General features: G+C 32.1%; 2 protein-coding genes across 2 annotated transcripts; one reads left to right on the forward strand and one right to left on the reverse strand.

Moving 5' to 3' along the window:
- Positions 1–933: 933 nt before the first annotated feature.
- LOC100792058 (CDPK-related kinase 3) lies at positions 934–8,900 on the forward strand. The gene is made up of 11 exons (XM_041010727.1): positions 934–1,667; positions 3,585–3,715; positions 4,191–4,232; positions 4,322–4,430; positions 4,563–4,641; positions 5,354–5,650; positions 6,550–6,659; positions 7,176–7,283; positions 7,534–7,596; positions 8,265–8,432; positions 8,566–8,900. The coding sequence occupies exons 1-11, from the start codon at positions 1,146–1,148 to the stop codon at positions 8,704–8,706; spliced, it is 1,770 nt and encodes a 589-aa protein (XP_040866661.1). The 5' UTR covers positions 934–1,145; the 3' UTR covers positions 8,707–8,900.
- A 10,852-nt stretch (positions 8,901–19,752) lies between these two features.
- LOC111188139 (SAUR-like auxin-responsive family protein) lies at positions 19,753–20,748 on the reverse strand. Its single transcript, NM_001355758.1, has one exon. The coding sequence runs from the start codon at positions 20,517–20,519 to the stop codon at positions 20,169–20,171; it is 351 nt and encodes a 116-aa protein (NP_001342687.1). The 5' UTR covers positions 20,520–20,748; the 3' UTR covers positions 19,753–20,168.
- Positions 20,749–21,005: the final 257 nt, after the last annotated feature.

A 21,005-nucleotide genomic window follows, 5' to 3' on the forward strand; every position in this document is an offset into this window, starting at 1 on the left:
TAAGTTAAAATTAACTTATGCATAAATTAAAATTAGCTTTTGAAGAACTTAAAGTGAGTTATTTTCTATGAAAGTATATAAATTGATTTAAGGCTTAATTCATTTTACTTTCATATTTTCTTCTATAAGTGCTTACTGAAAAAATTATCCAAATCCAACCTAAATTAAGTTGTTTACCCCCGAGTGTTCGCGGTCCTATGCCACTTTCATGAGTCAAAACAAACTCTATACAAGCTCTTTTAAATGCTTCCTTAGTGATATATTTGTACAGCTAGCCTTGTATCATTCATTACCCGCCTTTGGTCATATCACAATAAGGCAAGTGTTCTTACTTGGATTGGAAATGATTTTTTACATGCTCAGCTGTAGAAATAATGTACCTGTACATTGGTATATATATATATATATATATATATTACAACATTGGGTTTTTCAGACTTAATGTTGTTTTGTTTTTTTTTTCTATTTATTATTACACTATATCGATTTTGGAGATAAACTCAATGTTAAATGTCTAAAAAATTAATCTTAAATGTCAATTTTATAGTAATAATAAACTCAACAAAGACATCTAGATTCATGTTTGTGGTTATGTTTCAGTCTTTCAAATACGTGAGATACCAAGTCAAATGAAAAAAGCTGATCCCATTAGTTTCTAAGTCTGAGGTAATTTGACGTGAACAAAACATGGAACATGCATATTAAACGCAGATCCAAACACATGTCAATCTCTAATTTTGAATGAAATGATATGATGAGTATTTTTCTATAAAAAAAAACACACACCCAAAATTTTTATTTATAAATTATAAAATTTAAATGTGTTATGCTATAACATTATTGATGTAAGATCTTTAAGGCCACGCTGTGAGTAGCACAAAAATCCATGGTGCACCGCGAAGCAGGTTATAAGAACCACTAAAGCTTATGCAACAGTGACACTCACACACACAGACACACTTTTCTCTGTGTGTTAACAGACGTTGTCCATGCTTTCTCGGTGTCTGTCTCTGTCGCGCACTGTCTCTCTTTCTCTTTCTCTCTCTACCTGACCAAAATTCCCTCATTTTATCGTTTTCTTACCCACACCAGATTCTTCCGCCGCGTGAGGGTGAGCCCTCCGATGTGCTGACGTCCCCGTCGCCATGGGCCAGTGCTACGGCAAAACCAATCTCGCGCCGGAAAATGACGCCACCGCCGCCACCACAGACGAGACCACCGCGGTTGTCGCCCGATCCGGCGAAGTCCCGCCCTCTCCGCTGCCGGGAAAGGGCACGCCCCCGCGGGACAGCCTCTGGTCTAGTCCCTACCCTCACGGCGGCGGCGGAGTGACGCCGTCACCTGCGAGGGGCACGCCGAGGAGGTTTTTCCGGCGGCCGTTCCCGCCGCCGTCTCCCGCGAAGCACATAAGGGCGTCGCTGGCGAAGCGGCTCGGGCACGCGAAGGCGGCGCCGAAGGAGGGGCCGATCCCGGAGGAGGAAGCGGCGGCGGCCGCGGCAGAGCGGTCGCTGGATAAGAGCTTTGGGTATGGCAAAAATTTTGGGGCAAAATTCGAAATTGGGAAAGAAGTGGGGCGAGGGCATTTCGGTCATACTTGCTATGCTAAGGGGAAGAAGGGTGAACTCAAAGATCAACCTGTTGCTATTAAAATCATTTCCAAGGCCAAGGTAGAATTTTCAATCCAATGTCTTTTCATTTTTTTGGGTTTTGTTTTATTTTTTATGGTTAATTTGTGTTTTTTTTTGTCAATGTATAAAATTGACTGGTTTTGTTGGTTGTGGTTATTTTGGACTGTTTTGAATTATGGTGGCATTTGGATTTGGAGGATTCGGGTTTGATCTTTGTTGCTTGATACAGTGTTGCGAGATTCTGTAAGTGGGACTAGGGAATTATTGGGAAGTTGTCTGACACGGAGAATTTTCTGAGAGATTGGGGTTCTGAGGTTTGTGGGTTGTACTTTGAAAATGGTACCCGACAAATGTGTGGTTTCAGGGCATTGTCTTGTTTTCTTTGTTTCTAGCTCCATTTCAGAATTTTAACTTCACTGTCCTGTGGTCAGAATCATTTGGGTTTCACCGTTTCACTGAATGAGCTGTAATTTTTTTTTTTTAAAAAAAGTGTGGAATTGGAATTGACATGATATTTGACTTGGTCTTACCTTGTCAGCTGGTTTTGATTAGTTTAGATATAATGGCATTTCTTAACTTGCCTGGCTGAACTGAACAAGAATAGTTTATTCAGTTCATTTCTTAATGTGGTAATATATGTAAATGTTATATTTGGAAAATTGGTATTGTAAACTAAGAGTGGTAAAGACTAAAGAATGAACTCTTTGTTTGAGTGAACTGGAATTAGTTGTTTGATTAGAAACACTATCACGTGACGTGATTGCATGCAGCCTAGCCCTTGTAGCTGTTGAATGGAAATTTTGATCATAGGTTGTTTAGGATAATATACTGTTGAAATGGTTATCCATTTTCATATTCATTTTCTAAGCTAAAATTGTCTTACATGTGTGTGGCATATTACAATACTTTGTTCTCTTGGGTAACGGCTCATTCATTTTGCGGTGCTTGCATTTTAGAATCTATGTCTGTAACTTCCAGTTGCGGTCAAGTTTTATAAATGTGTTTTTGAATCTATATGAACAAGTAGTGACACGTCATGGAGGATTCTCTTTGTCTCTATTTCAGGTAGGGTTAGTCTCTTTATTGGTGGTTGATCGTAAAATACTTTACCTGTTTTTTATTAATGGGGTGTTTTTTAATACATATAACGTTTTTTTTATTCCTACATATAATGTATGTTTGGAACTGCATCACCTATCCACATTAATGCCAAAGCAACACGGTAGCATAAGGTGGATCAACATCTTTTTCACATATGGATGTGGGTCCAAACATGCTAATAGTGTGCATTTGGAACTGTGTTGGATACACCAGGAAAATTCACATTAAAGAATGAAAAAAACGTAGAAGCAAAAAACTCAAAGCACATGCCCAGCAGACGAAAATGAAACCGAACACACTAATAATCACAAGTTAATATACAAAGTATTGCAGTTGTTTGCATGCCATATAGATTGATGAGGTTCCTTAGTTCATATATGCTCATTATGCTGCTGCAATATCTTGCTCCTCCCATGACAGCATTTTTTCCATTTCTATTTTCATTTTTCCCTTTCAAGTTTACTACTTTGTGTGGATAAATCCACTCTTAGACATGAATTAATATATATTCCTAGTAATTTTCGTAATAGTTGCCAAAAAAACTAGTTCAGCAGGCTATTATTAAGGGACCTCGGTAGGGGTACGTTAAAGCAGGTCAGCAACTTGCACTAGTGTTTTACTGATAATTCTATTATTGTATATATAGGAATATGATTATCTGAAGTTTAAGGCAGCTTTGATCACTTAAAAGTTATTAACTGCATTGCTTTCAATTTAACATAATATCTACAGACTCTACAGTTTCCTTTGGCATGGAAATGGCATAAATTAGGAAATTTGTTATCTAAATTAACTTTTCAACAGATGCTAATAAACACTATATTGTTTCTCTTCTTAATAAATTTTATTCATCAGATGACCACTGCAATAGCAATTGAAGATGTTCGCAAAGAGGTGAAGATATTAAAAGCTCTATCTGGCCATAAACATCTCATCAAGTTTCATGATGCTTTTGAGGATGGCAACAATGTGTACATAGTTATGGAGTATGTCTTTTACCATTGTGTTCAACATCATTTGTATGATTTACGGCAGAACCTTATGGTGTTGTTTGATCCATTTAACCAACTCTACCTAGTGGGAAAAGCTTGGTTGCTCTGTTGTTGTTAATTGTTATTCGTTATCATCTATAATTAGAATTTGGTGTCAGACTACTATAAAATTGAACTATAGAAAGACATTGTTGTCTATATGCTCATCATTTTTCTATCATCACCGAAACTAATTTTCATTTTCTCAGTTTTGGTTCTCATTTCTTTCATTTGTGTCTTTTTCCTGTTAGAAGGTTTAATTAAGTTCAGCCGCATCTACATGTTAAGTTGCTTTATTTCTATGTTTCTAGGCAGTATGTATTCTGTTGGTGGGTATTTACTAAGTTGTAGTTAAATTGTTGGGGACATGCAACTTAGAATTATAACGTCATCTTACAGTGACCTTTCCTGGATTTTGCTTTCTTACCAGATTGTGTGAAGGTGGGGAGCTTCTTGACAGAATTTTGTCAAGGTTAGCTTTCTATTTGCTTTTTAAAAAAAATTCAACTTGGTATCATCTTATTCAATTGAATAATGTTTACATAAAAAATTAAAAATTAGGGGAGGAAAGTATTCAGAGGAGGATGCTAAGGTTATAGTTTTGCAGATCCTAAGCGTAGTTGCTTTTTGTCATCTTCAAGGTGTTGTACACCGTGACTTAAAACCTGAGGTTTGTGCTTTAAATCATCATCCATATAATAATTTGTAGTGATAACATCTAGTTCTTTTTTTAATATCATGAGGATTAATTATATAAGAATATCAATAATGTTGATTCTTTTTTTGGAATTTGCTTTTACAGAATTTCCTCTACACTTCCAGAAGTGAAGATGCTGACATGAAGTTGATTGATTTTGGTCTTTCTGACTTCATCCGGCCAGGTAATAATTAGAGTGATTCTCAATTTTCTTTTTCCTTTACCTTGCAAAGCAGACTATCTTATTTATATATTGAAAGTATTTAATAGACAGCTAGCTACTAAAAATGCACACTTCATTGGTGCTGCTGCTTACCTTTCATAATGCTCTTAAGTGACATCTTGTTGCTGTAATTGCGGTCAGCCCAAGCCTGCCATAGTTGCAGCTTCTTTTGGGGGCTGCCTTAATTGCAGCCTCAGCAGGAGTGTTTAGTTTCACATCGAACGAAAATATGGCTTAAATAGAGCTTTATAAGCTTGGGTTGTTCTCACCTTGCAAACTGGTTTTGCAGGGTTGATTTAAGACCCTAAGTCCAAATTCTAAGACAGTTATAGTGTATCTAACCATGTTATCTTATCTGCTGTCTAGAAAATTTACTAGGGATTTTACATCTCATCATTTTTCAGTGTCATTTGGCTGCGTTCTAATTGTCATCCATCCTCAACTCCAATACATTTTAAAACCAACAGTATAGATTAAAAAAATCAGCTTGGTTTCTATAAGTGCTTCACAAATTTTATGTAAAATGAAACTTTGAATTATATGTGGCACTAGGATAGTGCATTTCTGTCTCAGTAGTCTGTTCCATGTACTCATAACCCAAGACATTGTTGGGATATTTATGGATATAAGGTCATCCCTCTTAATTTTTCCCTTCGTGTGTGTTGATTTACAGATGAACGACTGAATGACATTGTCGGGAGTGCATATTATGTTGCACCTGAGGTCCTTCACAGGTCATATAGTCTGGAAGCAGATATATGGAGTATTGGTGTTATTACCTATATCTTATTATGTGGAAGTCGACCTTTCTATGCACGAACAGAATCTGGAATTTTTCGTGCAGTGCTTAGAGCTGATCCTAACTTTGATGATTTACCTTGGCCTACTGCTTCTGCTGAGGCCAAGGACTTTGTGAAACGGCTCCTAAACAAGGACTACAGGAAAAGAATGACAGCTGTCCAAGCTCTAAGTAAGTTTTCATATAAGTTTAACTCTCTAATGTTCCCTTTTTAATCTTCATGAGATTCTTATCTGTGCTCACTAACTCACCAAAGAATAACATCTGGGCACAAGTATCGGAAATTGAACAATTACATCCATCTTGTTGATTGTGTAATTTACTAATTTCACGCCTGATCATCCTGCCTCAGCAGGAAGTTAAAAGAAGTCCTGTACAGTTTAAGAAAAAAAAAAGCTTCTCATTCTCTTTACAGCATTTCTACTATATAAACAGTGGAGTTTATGTTATTGTAGACTGCCAAATGGTAACTCACTTCAAATGTGGTTGCCTTGCCTGTGTAATCTTCAGGACTTGGGTATTATGGAGTGCCTAAGTTCCACATCAAGTAGTATGGGATGCTCAGTGGAGCATTTTAGTGCTTGGTTCTCCTCCCCCCCCTTAACATCTAACTTTTAAGGGTGGGTTCCCCAAGTGCTTGGGCATTTATCAATTGGTGTTAGAGCTGATTGTCGGTGTCTCAAAAAGGACTACCTATGGAGGGTTCAGATTGGTGGAGGGTTTTGACTTTTGACCAACAAGAAAGTTGAATGAAGTGTTGTAGACTGTGAGTTGTCGAAACATCGGCTCTCAGGGATGGTGCTATGATAGGGACTTGAGTATTATGGGGTGCCTAAGTCCTACATCAAGTAGTATGGGATATTCGCTGGAGTATTTAAGTGTGCTTGGTTCTCCCCCCATTATCAACTTGCATTATCAGTCCTGAAGTAACATTTTAATCCCTACCTTTTGACTAGAGGATACTAGCTTCTTCTTATTAGTAATAGATTTAAATAATGGTACTGACTATTGAGAATGCTTTTGTAAATTGAATTTATGAAACTAATCACTTTGTACTTCTCTAAATGCAGCTCATCCTTGGTTGAGGGATGACAGCCGTCCCATCCCTTTAGATATATTAATTTTTAAACTAGTGAAGGCTTATCTTCATGCAACACCATTCAAACGTGCAGCAGTGAAGGTATTATTTAATTCATTTCTTTGAATATGCTTATGCTGAGTTTAACGTTCAGTATCTTCCATAATCTTGTTAGTTTTTACTACCATCTCCTGCACATGTCTGCACTAAATATATGCATTTTTTTATGGTTATGGCGTTTCTTTTTCGAGTTTTATTATGCAATTCTTCATCCTTCCCTTGACGGATATCACCTGCATATTCTTTCATAATGACTGTGAATTGATTCATCATGATGTTTTGGTGTGTGGTGTGAGCCACATTAATGCTTTTCAAAAAATTGAAAAGGAAAGTGTGTGTTGTTAAGGTCTATTATGAATTGTGATGTTGGTAAATCTAATGCTTTTTGGGAAACTCAAAATTTGTTCCTATTTAATTGACATAAATAATCATAAATGGACTTTTTAAGAAGCATTGTTTAGCGTGGTTTTTTTTTACCAGTTTTGAAATTGAATTATTGTCTATTTAATATCTTTCACTGCTGGATTTGAACTAATCTTTATGGCTTCTGTTGTCTAGGCCCTTTCAAAAGCCTTGCCAGAGGATCAATTGCCCTACCATAGTGCACAATTCAGAATGTTGGAACCAAATAGAGACGGGCACATCTCCCTCGACAATTTCAAAATGGTTTTCTACTGCTTCTCTAATAAAAAATCCTTCAGTATTTATATGGTTTATAAAGTGAATTTTTCTTCATGCGTGTGTGTGTGGATGGCACAGGAGGTGTTAGAAACTGTCAATTTCACACGCACAACTTGGTTTTTGTCTTGTTCATATCTGTGTGGATATGTGTTTTTCCTGCTTTGAAGGGTTTTTTGGTTTCATTGCTCCCACCTTGCCCTTTCTTTACAACCCATTAATTTCCATGATTCTGCAGGCTCTTTTACGCAATGCAACTGATGCCATGAGGGAGTCAAGGGTTCTTGAGATCATAAATACGGTGAGGCATTATTCTTATATGTATTGACAAAATATCCGTTGGCTTGTTGGACCTGACATGCCTCTATGACAGTATATTTTCCAGATAATTTCCTGGCTATGCTTTTTTAAAAATCTGATTCAAGTGGTAGGAGCTTTGCTACATTTTAGGAAATTTTCTGTTGAAAATATACATGGCACATTAGATTGTTGATATACTTCTGTATGTTCCTACATGTACTGTTTTGAAAATTTGACCCTAGTGCTAAGTGCGTTGTTAAATCTATGTGCAATCTCGTTTTTACATGGGTACTGCTTGTGGACTTGGGTATGTTTCTGCATGAAAATTACTTGTGTATCAAGTACATATATCCCCTAGACTTCTATTTCATAACTTGTTAAGTTATGCTGCATTGGCTAGGCACATAGTTAGAATACTCTTAGACAAATTTCCTCCCTTGAGTGAGTGAACTTTTGAGGTTGTTTTTTTTATCGGCAAATATTAGTTTTATTAAAATGTCAGTGGGAGGGATTATGGTATATAGTCTATCTAGTCTTGTTGTTGGGCCACCTCCCTCTCCCAATTAATTTTTAGGTGATCTGGTCCATTTCTAATATAATGAAGTTCATACTATTACCCCATCTTGACCAAATATCTTATATTTTCTTGCTTGAATGATTGTTGTATAGATGGAGCCACTTGCCTATAGAAAGATGGACTTTGAAGAATTTTGTGCAGCTACAATCAGCACACATCAATTGGAAGCACATGAGTGGTGGGAAGATATTGCCTCAACTGCTTTTGAACATTTTGAGAGAGAAGGCAACCGTCTGATATCAGTTGAAGAACTAGCCAGAGTAATTGTTATTTTTTTTATTAAAATTTTTCTAATACACAATCAATTCTATTATACATATAACTTGATATGCACTTGTTATTATGCTTATCTATGTTTTTTTTAATATATAATTTTTTTCTTTATGGCCACAGGAGTTGAATCTTGGGCCTTCAGCTTATTCAGTTCTCAAAGATTGGATAAGAAATACTGATGGAAAGCTTAGTTTACTTGGATATACAAAATTTTTGCATGGTGTGACTCTCCGTAGTTCAAACCCAAGACAACACCGGTAGTCTTGGGCCCTTTGACATACAATTTGAATTTGAATATGCGGGAAAAAAAGTAGATTTAGAGATTCTTTTTGGATTTTTTCTTCTTTCATTTTTCTTTTATGGGGCAAAAAAAGAATGTATAAATTAATGTGTTAGCAAGTCAATACAGGGACTGTTGAGTCAATTATATGCCAAATCCTTGCTCCTTTGGCCTATTTCGCAAATGATATGTTGCCATGGGTCTGATCCCATGAATATTCATTAATTTGTGAATGCTTTTAAAGATTACATATAGTCAAAATTAAAGCAATTTGTGTCCAAATTATTTGCCTTTTACTGTCATTTTTAGGAAATTTATGCGTTAAGAAGATCCCCAACATTTGTGTCTTTACAAAGTTCAGATTAAGAACCACAACGCAATTTACTGAAACCTTAAATAATTTACTTCAAAATTTTCAAAAATAACAATTCAAATATTAAAACATTGCCTTTACCTGTTATAATCAGTGGGTAGTGGTGGAGTAATAAGATGATCCATCTTTCAAATAACCCCTGGTCCCCGAAAGCCAATCTCTTACACAAGCACTTGAGTTTTTAGTTTCATACTAATTTTGTACTTTTTTCACTTTTGAAAAGAATATTTTTTATTTCTCTTATTTTAAAATTTTAAAAATATATTATTATTTTCAGTTTTACTTTTTTTAACAAGTATTTTAAGATTTTTAAATAACATTTCACTTTCATTAACAAATAAGCAATTTTTCTCTAAAGTGGACTGACTCAAAAATTGACCCTAACCCACTTGGATATAAGGACTTTTTGATTCTATGGACTATTTATTCGTACATGTGGACCTTATAGCCCTATGGTCCTGGCCTACGTGGATTAGGATTGAATTGGTAAAGGCTAATCAATTTGACAGCTGAAGGTGTGTAACCAAACAAGGATGTAAACAGATCCCATTCATCCCTTATAAACATGCTCTAGAATTTATCCACTACTGCTGGAGTTTAATGGTGATAGTGTGATACACTAAATGTGGAAAACAGTCTTATAGTGTCATTCAATTACAGACTATCTATTATTATGTATGATAAATTTGTTAACTTTTATAATAATTATCTTAAAAATTATATCAATAATAAATTATGATTGGATAATAATATAAAAAAGAATTATATTTTAGTGGATCATCATTAAACTTGTGCTATTCCTATTGTGTACCTTATAAGTTATACTAAGGATAAGTTGCTAAACATTTGGAGTACTGAACCCAATTGCAACAAAGTGAACCAACCATAGTACCTTATAGTGGCTGCTTTTCTTTTGCTATAGTGTTTGAAAAGTTCTACACAAGTCATGTCTACTTCGCCAGAAGCTTCCATCACAACAAAAAGAAGATAACTTCCATGCTGTTATCTTATGAACCTATATGCCATTTTCATGCTGGTCGGCTGGTCCCATTGGCCTCACCCAAGACCCTATTAACTTTTCCACAACCATTATAATTAGTGCCATATATATATATATGCCAAAAAACAAAGAAGAAAATAAGTGATAAAGTTGGTGTCCAAATTTCTAATTTGAGTATTTGACCACTAAAAGCAAGCTACACTGAATTATGTATTTATTTGCAAATAATAGCTCATATCAGTATTAGCCAGGTTCAGAGTTCAACTAACTGCCGCCACAGGAACACTGCTTTTTTCCTGATGTGGAAGGAAAATTTTAAGATCCTGTTTTGACCTCTAGCTTGTCAATTTGGATAATTTTCGATCACGTTTCTAGCAATATAATTTGGGTTGGAGAATATTAAAATGTTTGGATATATTTTTTACTTTATAAATCAATTTTTTGGAGTAAAATTTATTAGTCATGCATGATGATTTTTTTTTAAAATATTTTGGAAGAGTAGAAGAAATTTTAAATATAATGAGACTCACTAAATTTTCAAAACATAGATATATATTTTTATTAGAATAATGTTATTTTATCATTTAAACATAATTATTTTTAAAATGTCATCCTTAAATGAAAATTATGTTTTTGCCAGAAATTTAACTAAAATGTAAAGCATTGCATATACACCACTAGTGGTGCATGTTGGCTGCTTTGGATTTAGTGACGCGCATCCAAGAATATATAAAATAATTTCCCGTTGGTAATCTAGTCCTATGACTGAAAATTGTTAAAAAAAAATCAATTAACCGGTAGTAGTAATTATGCTATTGGCACAAATTGATATTTATAAATTTGATTTGAGATTATGGCCTTTCTTTTTCCAATGATGCTAATGCTATCATTCTTTATTTTTAGGGCGGCGAGGGGTTGTTTTCGTTATAGGTGCCACTGGACAAATAAAATTGAGAATTGTGACGTCAACATGTCACCAATGTTAATCTAGAGGATAAATAACGTTATTTGATAACGGGAGTTTGACTTCTTATCAAGCAAGAGTATAATTTAGAGGATAAAATATAGAATTATAAATAGTCATAAATTAATTATTAAAATTTTGATCAAATGATTATACTGTAAAATATCATCTATTATTGGATTAAAAAATGCCGACAGTTAAGATCATTTCCGTTAGTATAATCATTGTATAATAGAAATTCTATAGACTTTTGTGAATTTACATTAATTGTATAATATTATCTATTACTGTATATTAAAATAATATCATGACTAGAACACATGTCAACTGTTGAAACAAATTTTCCTTACTTTTTTTGTCTTTCTCTCATTTTTCTCATCTTAAACCTATTATGGGTAAGAGTAGGCGGCCCACAATTTTTACAAATTATATATCAATAGCCAATGCTAATAGCTTTGGGTGTATTTTTTATTTTTTATTTTTGTCAATAGCTGTGTGTATGATAGACTAACAATTTTATAGATTTTGTTATGTTTTGATCCCTATTTTTTTTTTGTAAATTTTACTTTTATTCTATAATTTTTTTAAGCATTTAGGATCTGAAAGTGAAATTTGAAAATAAAAATAAAAACATAATTAACCCGTTGCCCTTATTTACAATTGGGATATATGAAATTTACTCATAGCAATCTCATTCGTTCTAGTTATTCATCATTTTAATTACAATTCATTTTTAATTAAACTAATATATCGAGATAGAGAAAGAGAGGGGAAAGAGAGAGGAAAGAGTACTGGAAGGAGATTATTCAAAACAAGAATTTAGTTGGAATCTATTCAAAATAATATATTAATACTTTATATTAAATATGTTATTTGTTAATATAATAAATCATATATATATATATATATATATATATATATATATATATATATATATATATATATATTGTAATGCTTATATTATCATAAAATGTGTGAATCAATTAATGTATATTTGTTTCAACTTAATTAAAAGTATCGAACTCAAATTATAAGTATATAATTATATTAAATATGCAAATAAAAAAATTTGTTATCTAATATGATGTTCTAGATCTACTTGACTAGAGCATGAGCGAGAGACATTTATGATCTATAAAAAATAAAGTAATGTTCATATTAATAATTTTATTTTTAATATAAAGATAATACCATCATATATAGCTAATTCAGCAAGATAATGTTAGTATATGATATTTATTTTTGTGTGTGTACGTGTATAATGGTATATTTATATATAATTAATTTATAAATTTTACTTCATTTATTAAAGTTTGTCCTTGGCTTTAAATGAGTCGAATTGCTGAATAAGTGGGAAATGCCCTCAACACCAAATTTCGTTTTAAACATGAATACAAGGCATATGAGTAATAATTTCCAATTAGTGAAATTTGAAGCATAAAAAGAGTGCTATACGGGTATAGTTATCTTTTATTTGGTTGATCGTAGTTATCCAGTCCTGGTTTTCTACAAAGAAGTATACATGCATGCATGACCTAAATTAAATTAAGTTAAATGCATAAAAAGGACATATAATAAGGACGTCAGAATTGCTGTTTTAACTAGATTAGTTGAAAATGTAGGTTTGGTAGAGAAAATGGCATCTTTTGTGGTCCATCCCATGCTTCATCCAAACAACGAGAACACCGAAGAATATACTAATAATACTACAAACAAGCACATTGATGTTGAGTCCTAAAGTTATTAAGAGCATTCAAAACAGAGAAAAATATCTGTGCTGCTTGGTTTCAATGATTCTTGTTTTCATGCGTTTCTCCTATACTATGCACCTACTCAGCGTTCTGTGTTGTGCAAACTTAATTCTTATCTGATTCATTAATCTTGCTGGTGTAACGTATTGACATCTGTTTTGGAAGATTTTTTTTTGTTTGAAAATCCATTTTCTTTATACAGAAAATTCTTTGTTTAGCAAATTAATATAGAATAATTCACACAAAAAAAAGTATAAAATAATTAGAATTGGTTTAATTTTAATTTGAATATTTTTCGGGGGTTTTTTTTTTTGTTGTTGCAAAAGGCAGGGACAAGCTGCCCCAAAGAAGGAGAAGGTATCCCAACTAGATTGACACCCCTCCCTTTACTTTCACAAAGACAGCAATAATGAAAATAGGAATAGTGTCCCACAAAAAAAAAAAAATCAGGTATAATTAAACCATAGGAGGCTAAACTATCTACACAGGTATTGCCTTCCTTGTATATGTGAGAAACCTTGAAATCCATACTTTTAGTGATATAAATGCAGTTAGACCATCTATTTAAATGTTTCCAAGGAACTATATATATTAGGAGAAGAAAAGGCTGCAACAACAAGTTGGGAGTCACACTCAAGCCTTAGATTGGACCAGCCCTTGGCTTTGACCAGCTCAATAGAATACATTGCTCCTAAGAATCGCCAAGGTTGACAACAAAAGAGCCCATGCATGGCTGCACCACTAAATCCCACCACAAGCAGCAGTACCGGGAGATCCATTGCAACTTGCAAGCACCATCAGAGTAGCATTTCACCCAATTGCTAAGCGGAGGGAACCACAAAACTTTGTGTGTGTGTGTGTGTGTATTTTTATAAAGGAATAATTTAATTTTAAAAAATAATCTTTTTTTAAAAGTGTTTCATGTATTTGAATAAAATTTTCAAAATAATCAAAAATTGAAAAGAATATAAAATTTTATTAAAACTAGAAGTTATATTGGAAGTTTCTTATAAAATCAGCTATTTTATTTTTAAAAAAGGAAAAAATATTATTATTATAAACAAACATAAATCAATTTCTGATTTTCTAAAAAATTTACATAAAAATTACTTTTTTTAAAAAAAAATATAACAAAGTAACTCTATCAATAAGATTTAACTCAATTAATTAATTAAATATGAAGAAAATCTATCAACTTGTGCGTTTGAGGCTCCACAGAATTCACAATCTGAACACAATCTCAAAAGGACAAAACAAAATCGACCGCTAAATTATATTCGTAATAAAAATCGATGGCTTAAAGAATTGCCTTCTCCAATGAGTGAAGAAAACCAAAGGAAGACCAAAAGCACGAAAAAGGAACACTTAATCATGATAAAGGGTTTGTGATGGATGATTCCACGAGGGAAAATTGCTTCATTTTGACAATGCAGTCAAACAAATTCCCTCTTAGCATCCAAAAAAATTTCCTTGTGATGATTGATTTACTCGATATGTTTCCACTAAACATTTTTTGTGACAAATTAATTCAATGCTCGTGTCTCGTTGTCCGAATTTGTGCCAAATTTTGTGTATTCCACTTTGACATATTGTGCAAATTAATCCAACGGCAGAAAAAAATAGTTCAAATGGAGGGACATTCACTCCTTAATTTCCACCTTTTCCCTTTCCCAACCAAGTGGAAGGAAAGTGTCACGATGTTGCCTTTTTCCTTATTAGTTTTCACAAACCATTGGTGTTAAACCATCACTTTTGAATTTTTTTTAGAATGAATGTTTGGGAATATTGACCCATTATTTCAGAAACAAAGGTCATTAAGAAACGTGTGACATAGAGCAACAACTGAAATTATTATGCATATCCCAAGCGTCGAGCTTTAGTTGGATAGTTATACATGTCATTATTTAAAAGAAAGGTCAACTAGTTTACTTGTTAAAAACAAAATAAATAAATAATATGGCTTAGATTCGTTTTTTCATGTTAGTTCTCTTAAAATTATTTTTATTTTATTTTATTTTAGCCCTTCACGTCAAATGTCCTTATTAAGTGATAATGTAATTAATCAAAATTGAATATGTCTAATATATAAATAACAGATTAAAATGAGAATATTACAATATAAAAAGAAGTTTACGATTTTATAGCAACTAAAATAATGTGGAAAGAGACAAAAACAAAAAAAAACACACATATATATATTATAAGGATTTAGAGTTTTATTTAAACCTAATAATAACAAGAAAAACAAGAGTTTACTTATGTACTAATTTAGTTTAACTTTGGTTTTTTCAGTTTAACTTTACGTATTATACTTTTATATATATATATATATATATATATATATATATATCTTCGTTTTATTTTATCACATCACCCATACCTATCATATTTATTATAATATACACATTCCCTCTGTAATTTCCTTTCATGGGTTTATATATTCTCAAAGACGTGAAAATGTCATTTTTACAATCCTGATGGTTTAGGCATTCCCAATAGAAATAAACCCTAACCACACCATATATACTTTTGGATTGTAAAATAGTATATCACTAATTTGTGCTTAATTGTGTACCCAAAAAAATTACACTTAACTATTTTCATCAGTACGAAACGAAATGATATAAAAGGTTTTAATTAAGTCAATCAATTATTTTGACTAAAAATATAGTGAGATAAAATATGAGAGAGAAAAGAAATAAACATTTTTTATTAAAAAAATTGCACATGTTATTCGTGCAACTTTCATGGTAAACAGTTTTGTGATATTTAGCATTTTATATTTGTTAATTATGTTGGATTGCACTGGTATAGAATCTTCCGAAAAATTAAGTCCTAACATACATTGTTAAATCAAATAATATTGGAATTCATTTACAGGGTAACAAGTTCAATGTTCCCTACCATAATCACGAGTATTTTATCCCATCTTTGACCTAGAACACAAAACTTTGTTTCTAACACGTACGTACGCCTCCCTTCTTATAACTTGCAAGTATTAGATATATACAGAGCTCTTTCTTTTCGTGTTTTTGTCTAATTAAGGATTTATACACTTAACATGTTATTGTGTTCTTCCTTGAACTTTCTTATATATTACGATTTGATAAAGGCCATCATGATCGCATGCTTCCTTTTCTTTACTAGTAGATGATAGAGAACGTATTTTTCTCTATTTTACTGCCCTCAATGCCCATGAGATTTTGACTTGTAATTAATAACCTCCTTCAGCCTCGTAATAGTGCCATGTTATTGCATTGGATTCGGTCAACATCTAACAACACCATAAGATGTTAACCCAAAAATTTTATTTGCCACTATACCATAATCAATTAATTAAATTAAGAATTTAATATTGTTAACTCCTTACAATAAATTGTTTCTATTTTATAAATGAAAGGATGAACAAAGCACAATTTAAAACAGAGGGATGAAAAATGCAACACCATGGGTATGCTAATCATTACAAGTTTTATTCTTTAATCTAAAGAGTTTAAGCCTATATATATAAAAAAAGGCACCTATATATGAAGAGCAATGCATCCACATGTCTAGTAGGGATGGGATATGAATAATTAATTTAGACTATCCGTTTAGAGTTTTATGGCTTGACCTGCATTAAATTTAATTACATGATTTGTTTATTAAATAAATCATGTTAATATATGTTTAATATTTTATTTAACTAAAAAAATTAATCTATTTAAATGACATTTGACTCAAACACATTAATTTATATAAGTAAATATGCTGTTTTTTAAGGGAATATAACTAATATGTTATTATATATATATATATATATATATATATATATATATATATATATATATATATATATATATATATATCTTGTTATTATTTTATTGAATTTTTATATATTATAATACATCGAACTTATATATGTGTTGGCCTCTTTAAAGATTTGACCCATTACCTTACATAAAATTTAAAACCTACTAATCTATTTAGATATTTGTTTTTCGACTTATTTCAAAAAATTACTGCAAAATAATATCTAACTTTTAAATAAGTTTTCAAATCAAGTATTAAGAAATGAAGTTTTAAGCTTGAGAAATATTCTATCTTTATTTAAGGTAAAGTCTAACTTGACTTGTCTTTATGTCCTCGCACATACAACCTTTATACATAATTTTATTATTTATAGAAGAAACAAAAGTAATATTTTAAGTGAAAATGGTGTACGTGTTCCTCGAGTTTTGAGTTAAAAGATTTTTCCTGCCTTATAACGTAACACCATCTTCTCCTTAAAAAATTATTGTAAAAATACTTAATTTGTAATTTAATACAAAATTCAAAATTGGAATTTGTTTTCATAGAAGAAAAATGCTACAGTTACGGTACGTTAAGGTGAAACTCATACAAAATGAAAATAAAAAGCATCATTGAATACTATTGTTTCTTTTGACACGAATAATATTAGTATTGAATAATTATTTGTAATTATTTTTTTTGCTGAATTATTGTAAGGATTAAGCAGCTTATAAAAGTTATACCAAGACTTTAAAAAGTAAGTACGAGATATTCATCAAAGACTTAAAGAAGACCGATCTCAAAGACCATTTAAACTAATAATTTATTGGTATAATTGTTGATTTTGAAATTTATTTTTTAAAATAAAAGTGTCTTAAAAACATTAAATATTTTTTTATTAGAAAAAATACTATTGAAATAAAAATCATAGTAAAAAAACTAAAAATAGATTAATACAATTTTTATAATAAAAAATCACTTTTTTTATAACCAAATATTTAAATAGGAGGGCTAGCTACTCATTTATTTTAAAAACATTCCTAGTGGTTAAAATTTATCAAAAGTTACAAAATTAGAAGAGATTAAGTCATTAAATAAGATATGAAACTACTAAAATTTATGATTTTTTAATACTTCCTTTAATCTAGATTATAAACAAAAATATATATTTTATACTTAATAAGAAAATGAGCTAACTTCGTTAAATTATATCATTTTCAACTAAAAACAAACATTTTTTTTTCTAAATTATTACTTATTGGAACTTATGTCAAACATAAAAAAGTTTTTAGCTATATTAAACGAAAAAATTTCATTAAATAAAACATAAGTAAAATTTGTTTATATTTAAAATAAAAAAATAAGAGATTTTTGTTGTTTATAATAGATACCGGAGGGTAACTTTTAATTAATAATAAAAAATGTATTAAAAAAACTACAAATAATTAATCTTTATCCGATAATTTGGTAGGTCACTTTAACTAAATCTCTCATTTTAATCATATTTTTTCATAAAACTCAAATTTAAAATATTATTTAAGAAATTCGAGCTCAATACCATTTGAACCAATAACATATTAATATATTAAAAAGATGCATTACTAAAATTTATCCTTTACAAATAACATTAATAATATTAAATATAAATCATTTATAGCAGATACAAAAATATAAGTCATTAATTAATGTTTTCCTTAAAAATTATTTTGTTTTCTCTGGTCCATGCAAATCCCTCTAGAGAGTTCTATTTCTTTTCAATTAAATGCAAACAAAAACGTATTGCAAGTCCAATTAATGCACTTGATTTATGATTTTCCGTCCCCTGGTGTGATTCTTTTCAAGCGTGGGACTAGAGAAGGAAAAAAACCATGCTGCAATTGCTTTCAAGTAATTCAAAAATTGAAGGCCAGGGGGAGCATAGTGGACCTAGCTCCTTGTGTGGGGTTGATGTTGTCCTTGTATTCATCTATCTATGATAGAATTAGTCAATTGACAACATCATATAGAAAAATACATGGTATAGCAGCCAAAGATGATAGTGAAAAAACTTTGATATTCCTGAACCATAGCCTTAGATAAAATTATATAAACCCCATCCGAAAAATTTGTTCCCTGTTTGGATTTTTTTGTTTCAAACTTTCAAACCCTTGAAGGATACAAACTACTACAAAGGTTGCACTTGAATAGAATTAAATGTGTGCCCCTTGGATGATGCACATAAAATAGCACTAGACCCTTTGTGAACGTGGAAGTCATGCACCCACCCACTGACACCTTTTAATCTGCACGGTAGTTTGTCCTTCTCCTTCACCTACCTTTATTCATTGTGATGATCCAAACAAACAAACACCAACAATCTCATTCTCTACCACAGTCATCGTTGCATTGAAATGATATTTTTTTTACTTTAATTATAAGTTTTAGGTTTAAACTGTGAATATATAATTATATTAAATATTTTAAAAAAATTATCATTTATTGTAATTCTATCCGATTTAAATAAAAGTAAAAAATAAATGTATTATAAAAAAAAAATCTCATTCTCTATTGTGAGAAAAAAGATGGAAAATCAATCTCATGAGACTCTGCCCCTCACTCATTCCTAGACAGATCTCAGTGATTCAGTTTATTTCAGATTTCAGACAGAGAAATGGTCCACACACCCACCTCATTGATTTGCTCCAGGCAAACCTCATTTTCCCTTTCTGGCTCATATCCTTGTTCATAGACACATACACACATACAAGGTTTGCAAAAAAAAATAAAATAATAACACCTATTTGGGATGGATTACCGTGCAAAAGTTCACAATTGATTAGACATCATTGAGGGAAACCACAGTTTTGGCCACATGACTCAACTTTTCATAATTTCAATAATCAGAACATAATTAAGCATGTAATTACCCCCAATTGAAACCCCCACCAGTTACAGTGACAGATATTTTTCATGATTAAGAATTTAATAATTAATCAGAACGTAACCCATCAATTACAGTGATAGAGATACCAATTTGATTATGGAGAACTCAGTGACTCAAAAGAAAGGAAAAGAAACAAAATTTCGGCCCTACTTACCGTCAATTCGTTCTTTTCCAATTCTTCTTCTCTTTTCCGAAAGAGTGGTGTACCAATTATTCCAGCGCGTGAAAAATTCTTCACGAAAAGAAATGAAAAAGAAAAGAAAAGCATATCTTTTTTCCATTACGATTCCTGACAATATAGAGAGAAAAAAAAAGTAAGTACAATTGGAAGAAGAAGAAGCAACATTCTGTTCAGTTGTCCTCGCCATCACCTACCTAAGGCTTTTTCCTTTCACATAAACCAAACACTAAAAGAAAAAAATTTTAAAAAAAAAGAGTCTAAAAACTAGGAATTTACATGAGAAAATCCTTAAAAAAAACTAAAGGGGTGGTGAATTCTAGCCAAAGATCAATTCTTTCTTTCATGGTTTCAACCCAGATTTTAAATTACGGTCGCAGTTTCATCGGGATTCTTAATATCATGGGAAATTGTGAACAAGACTCCGAAAACCTAAATGTTGTCGCGGATCGTTTTCTAAAACCTCGGACTTTTGACCAGAATTCAGAAGCCAAAACACCCAACATGGTGGTGGTGATGATGATGAAGGGACTTGTCCCTATCAATCAAGCCACGAACGTTTCTGAATTCCTCAACATGGCAAGGGATGGTGATGGTGCCCTTTTGATCAAAGCCATACTCTTCCTCTGCCTCTTTGAGAAGCTGCATGAAGAGAGGGTGGTTGATGTAAATCACAGGCACTACGAACCTTTGTTGCTCTTCTCCTTGACCAACCTTAATTGCCATGCACCCTTTTGGGACCCCTCTGAACTCTTGTTGCTTATTCTTCCCTTCACGATGATGGTGATGGTGCAGATTGAAACTCTTGCTTGGACTCTTCTCTCCAATACCCATTTTTTTCTGCCACCAAGAAAGAAAGAAAGACAAAAGGAAACAAGAAAAAAGGAGGACTTTCGTATGTGTGTTTGAAAGGAAGAAAAAGGTCACAGGAAAACGAAGATGAGAAAAAAGGACCAAGGTTCTGAGCCTGTTGTTGCCATGTAGGAACGGGTTAGGGAAGAGTAACTCGGAGACCTTAGATTGTTGGACATGGCTGATGATAATGAGAAACTAAAGTACTCATATGCTATGCAATGACTTGAAACTGATGATATATAGGACAAAAAGTATAGAGAGAGAGAGTGTGGGTGTGAGAGTAATTTTTCCCTGAATATGGGTTCTAGGTTGAGGACTACAAGTGGGACTTGTCTAGACCGTTTGATCGGGGTGGGTGATGATGATCACCATTTTTTGGGGTCAATCGTGTCACTCTCAGAGGTTTAGAGAAAAAATAGGAAAGTTACTTGGAATTTGATTTGCTGCCCTCTATCACTTCTGATG

Source organism: Glycine max, chromosome 16 (genome assembly GCF_000004515.6).
Source record: "Glycine max cultivar Williams 82 chromosome 16, Glycine_max_v4.0, whole genome shotgun sequence".
Lineage (NCBI taxonomy): Eukaryota > Viridiplantae > Streptophyta > Magnoliopsida > Fabales > Fabaceae > Glycine > Glycine max.

Bases quoted from the DNA above. Each gene is read 5' to 3' on its own strand.
- LOC100792058 (XM_041010727.1), top strand. From the start codon at position 1,146: ATGGGCCAGTGCTACGGCAAAACCAATCTCGCGCCGGAAAATGACGCC. The intron at 1,668-3,584 runs GTAGAATTTTCA...TTTATTCATCAG, and splicing joins AAATCATTTCCAAGGCCAAG to ATGACCACTGCAATAGCAAT. The intron at 4,233-4,321 runs GTTAGCTTTCTA...ATTAAAAATTAG, and splicing joins CTTGACAGAATTTTGTCAAG to GGGAGGAAAGTATTCAGAGG.
- LOC111188139 (NM_001355758.1), bottom strand. From the start codon at position 20,519: ATGGGTATTGGAGAGAAGAGTCCAAGCAAGAGTTTCAATCTGCACCAT.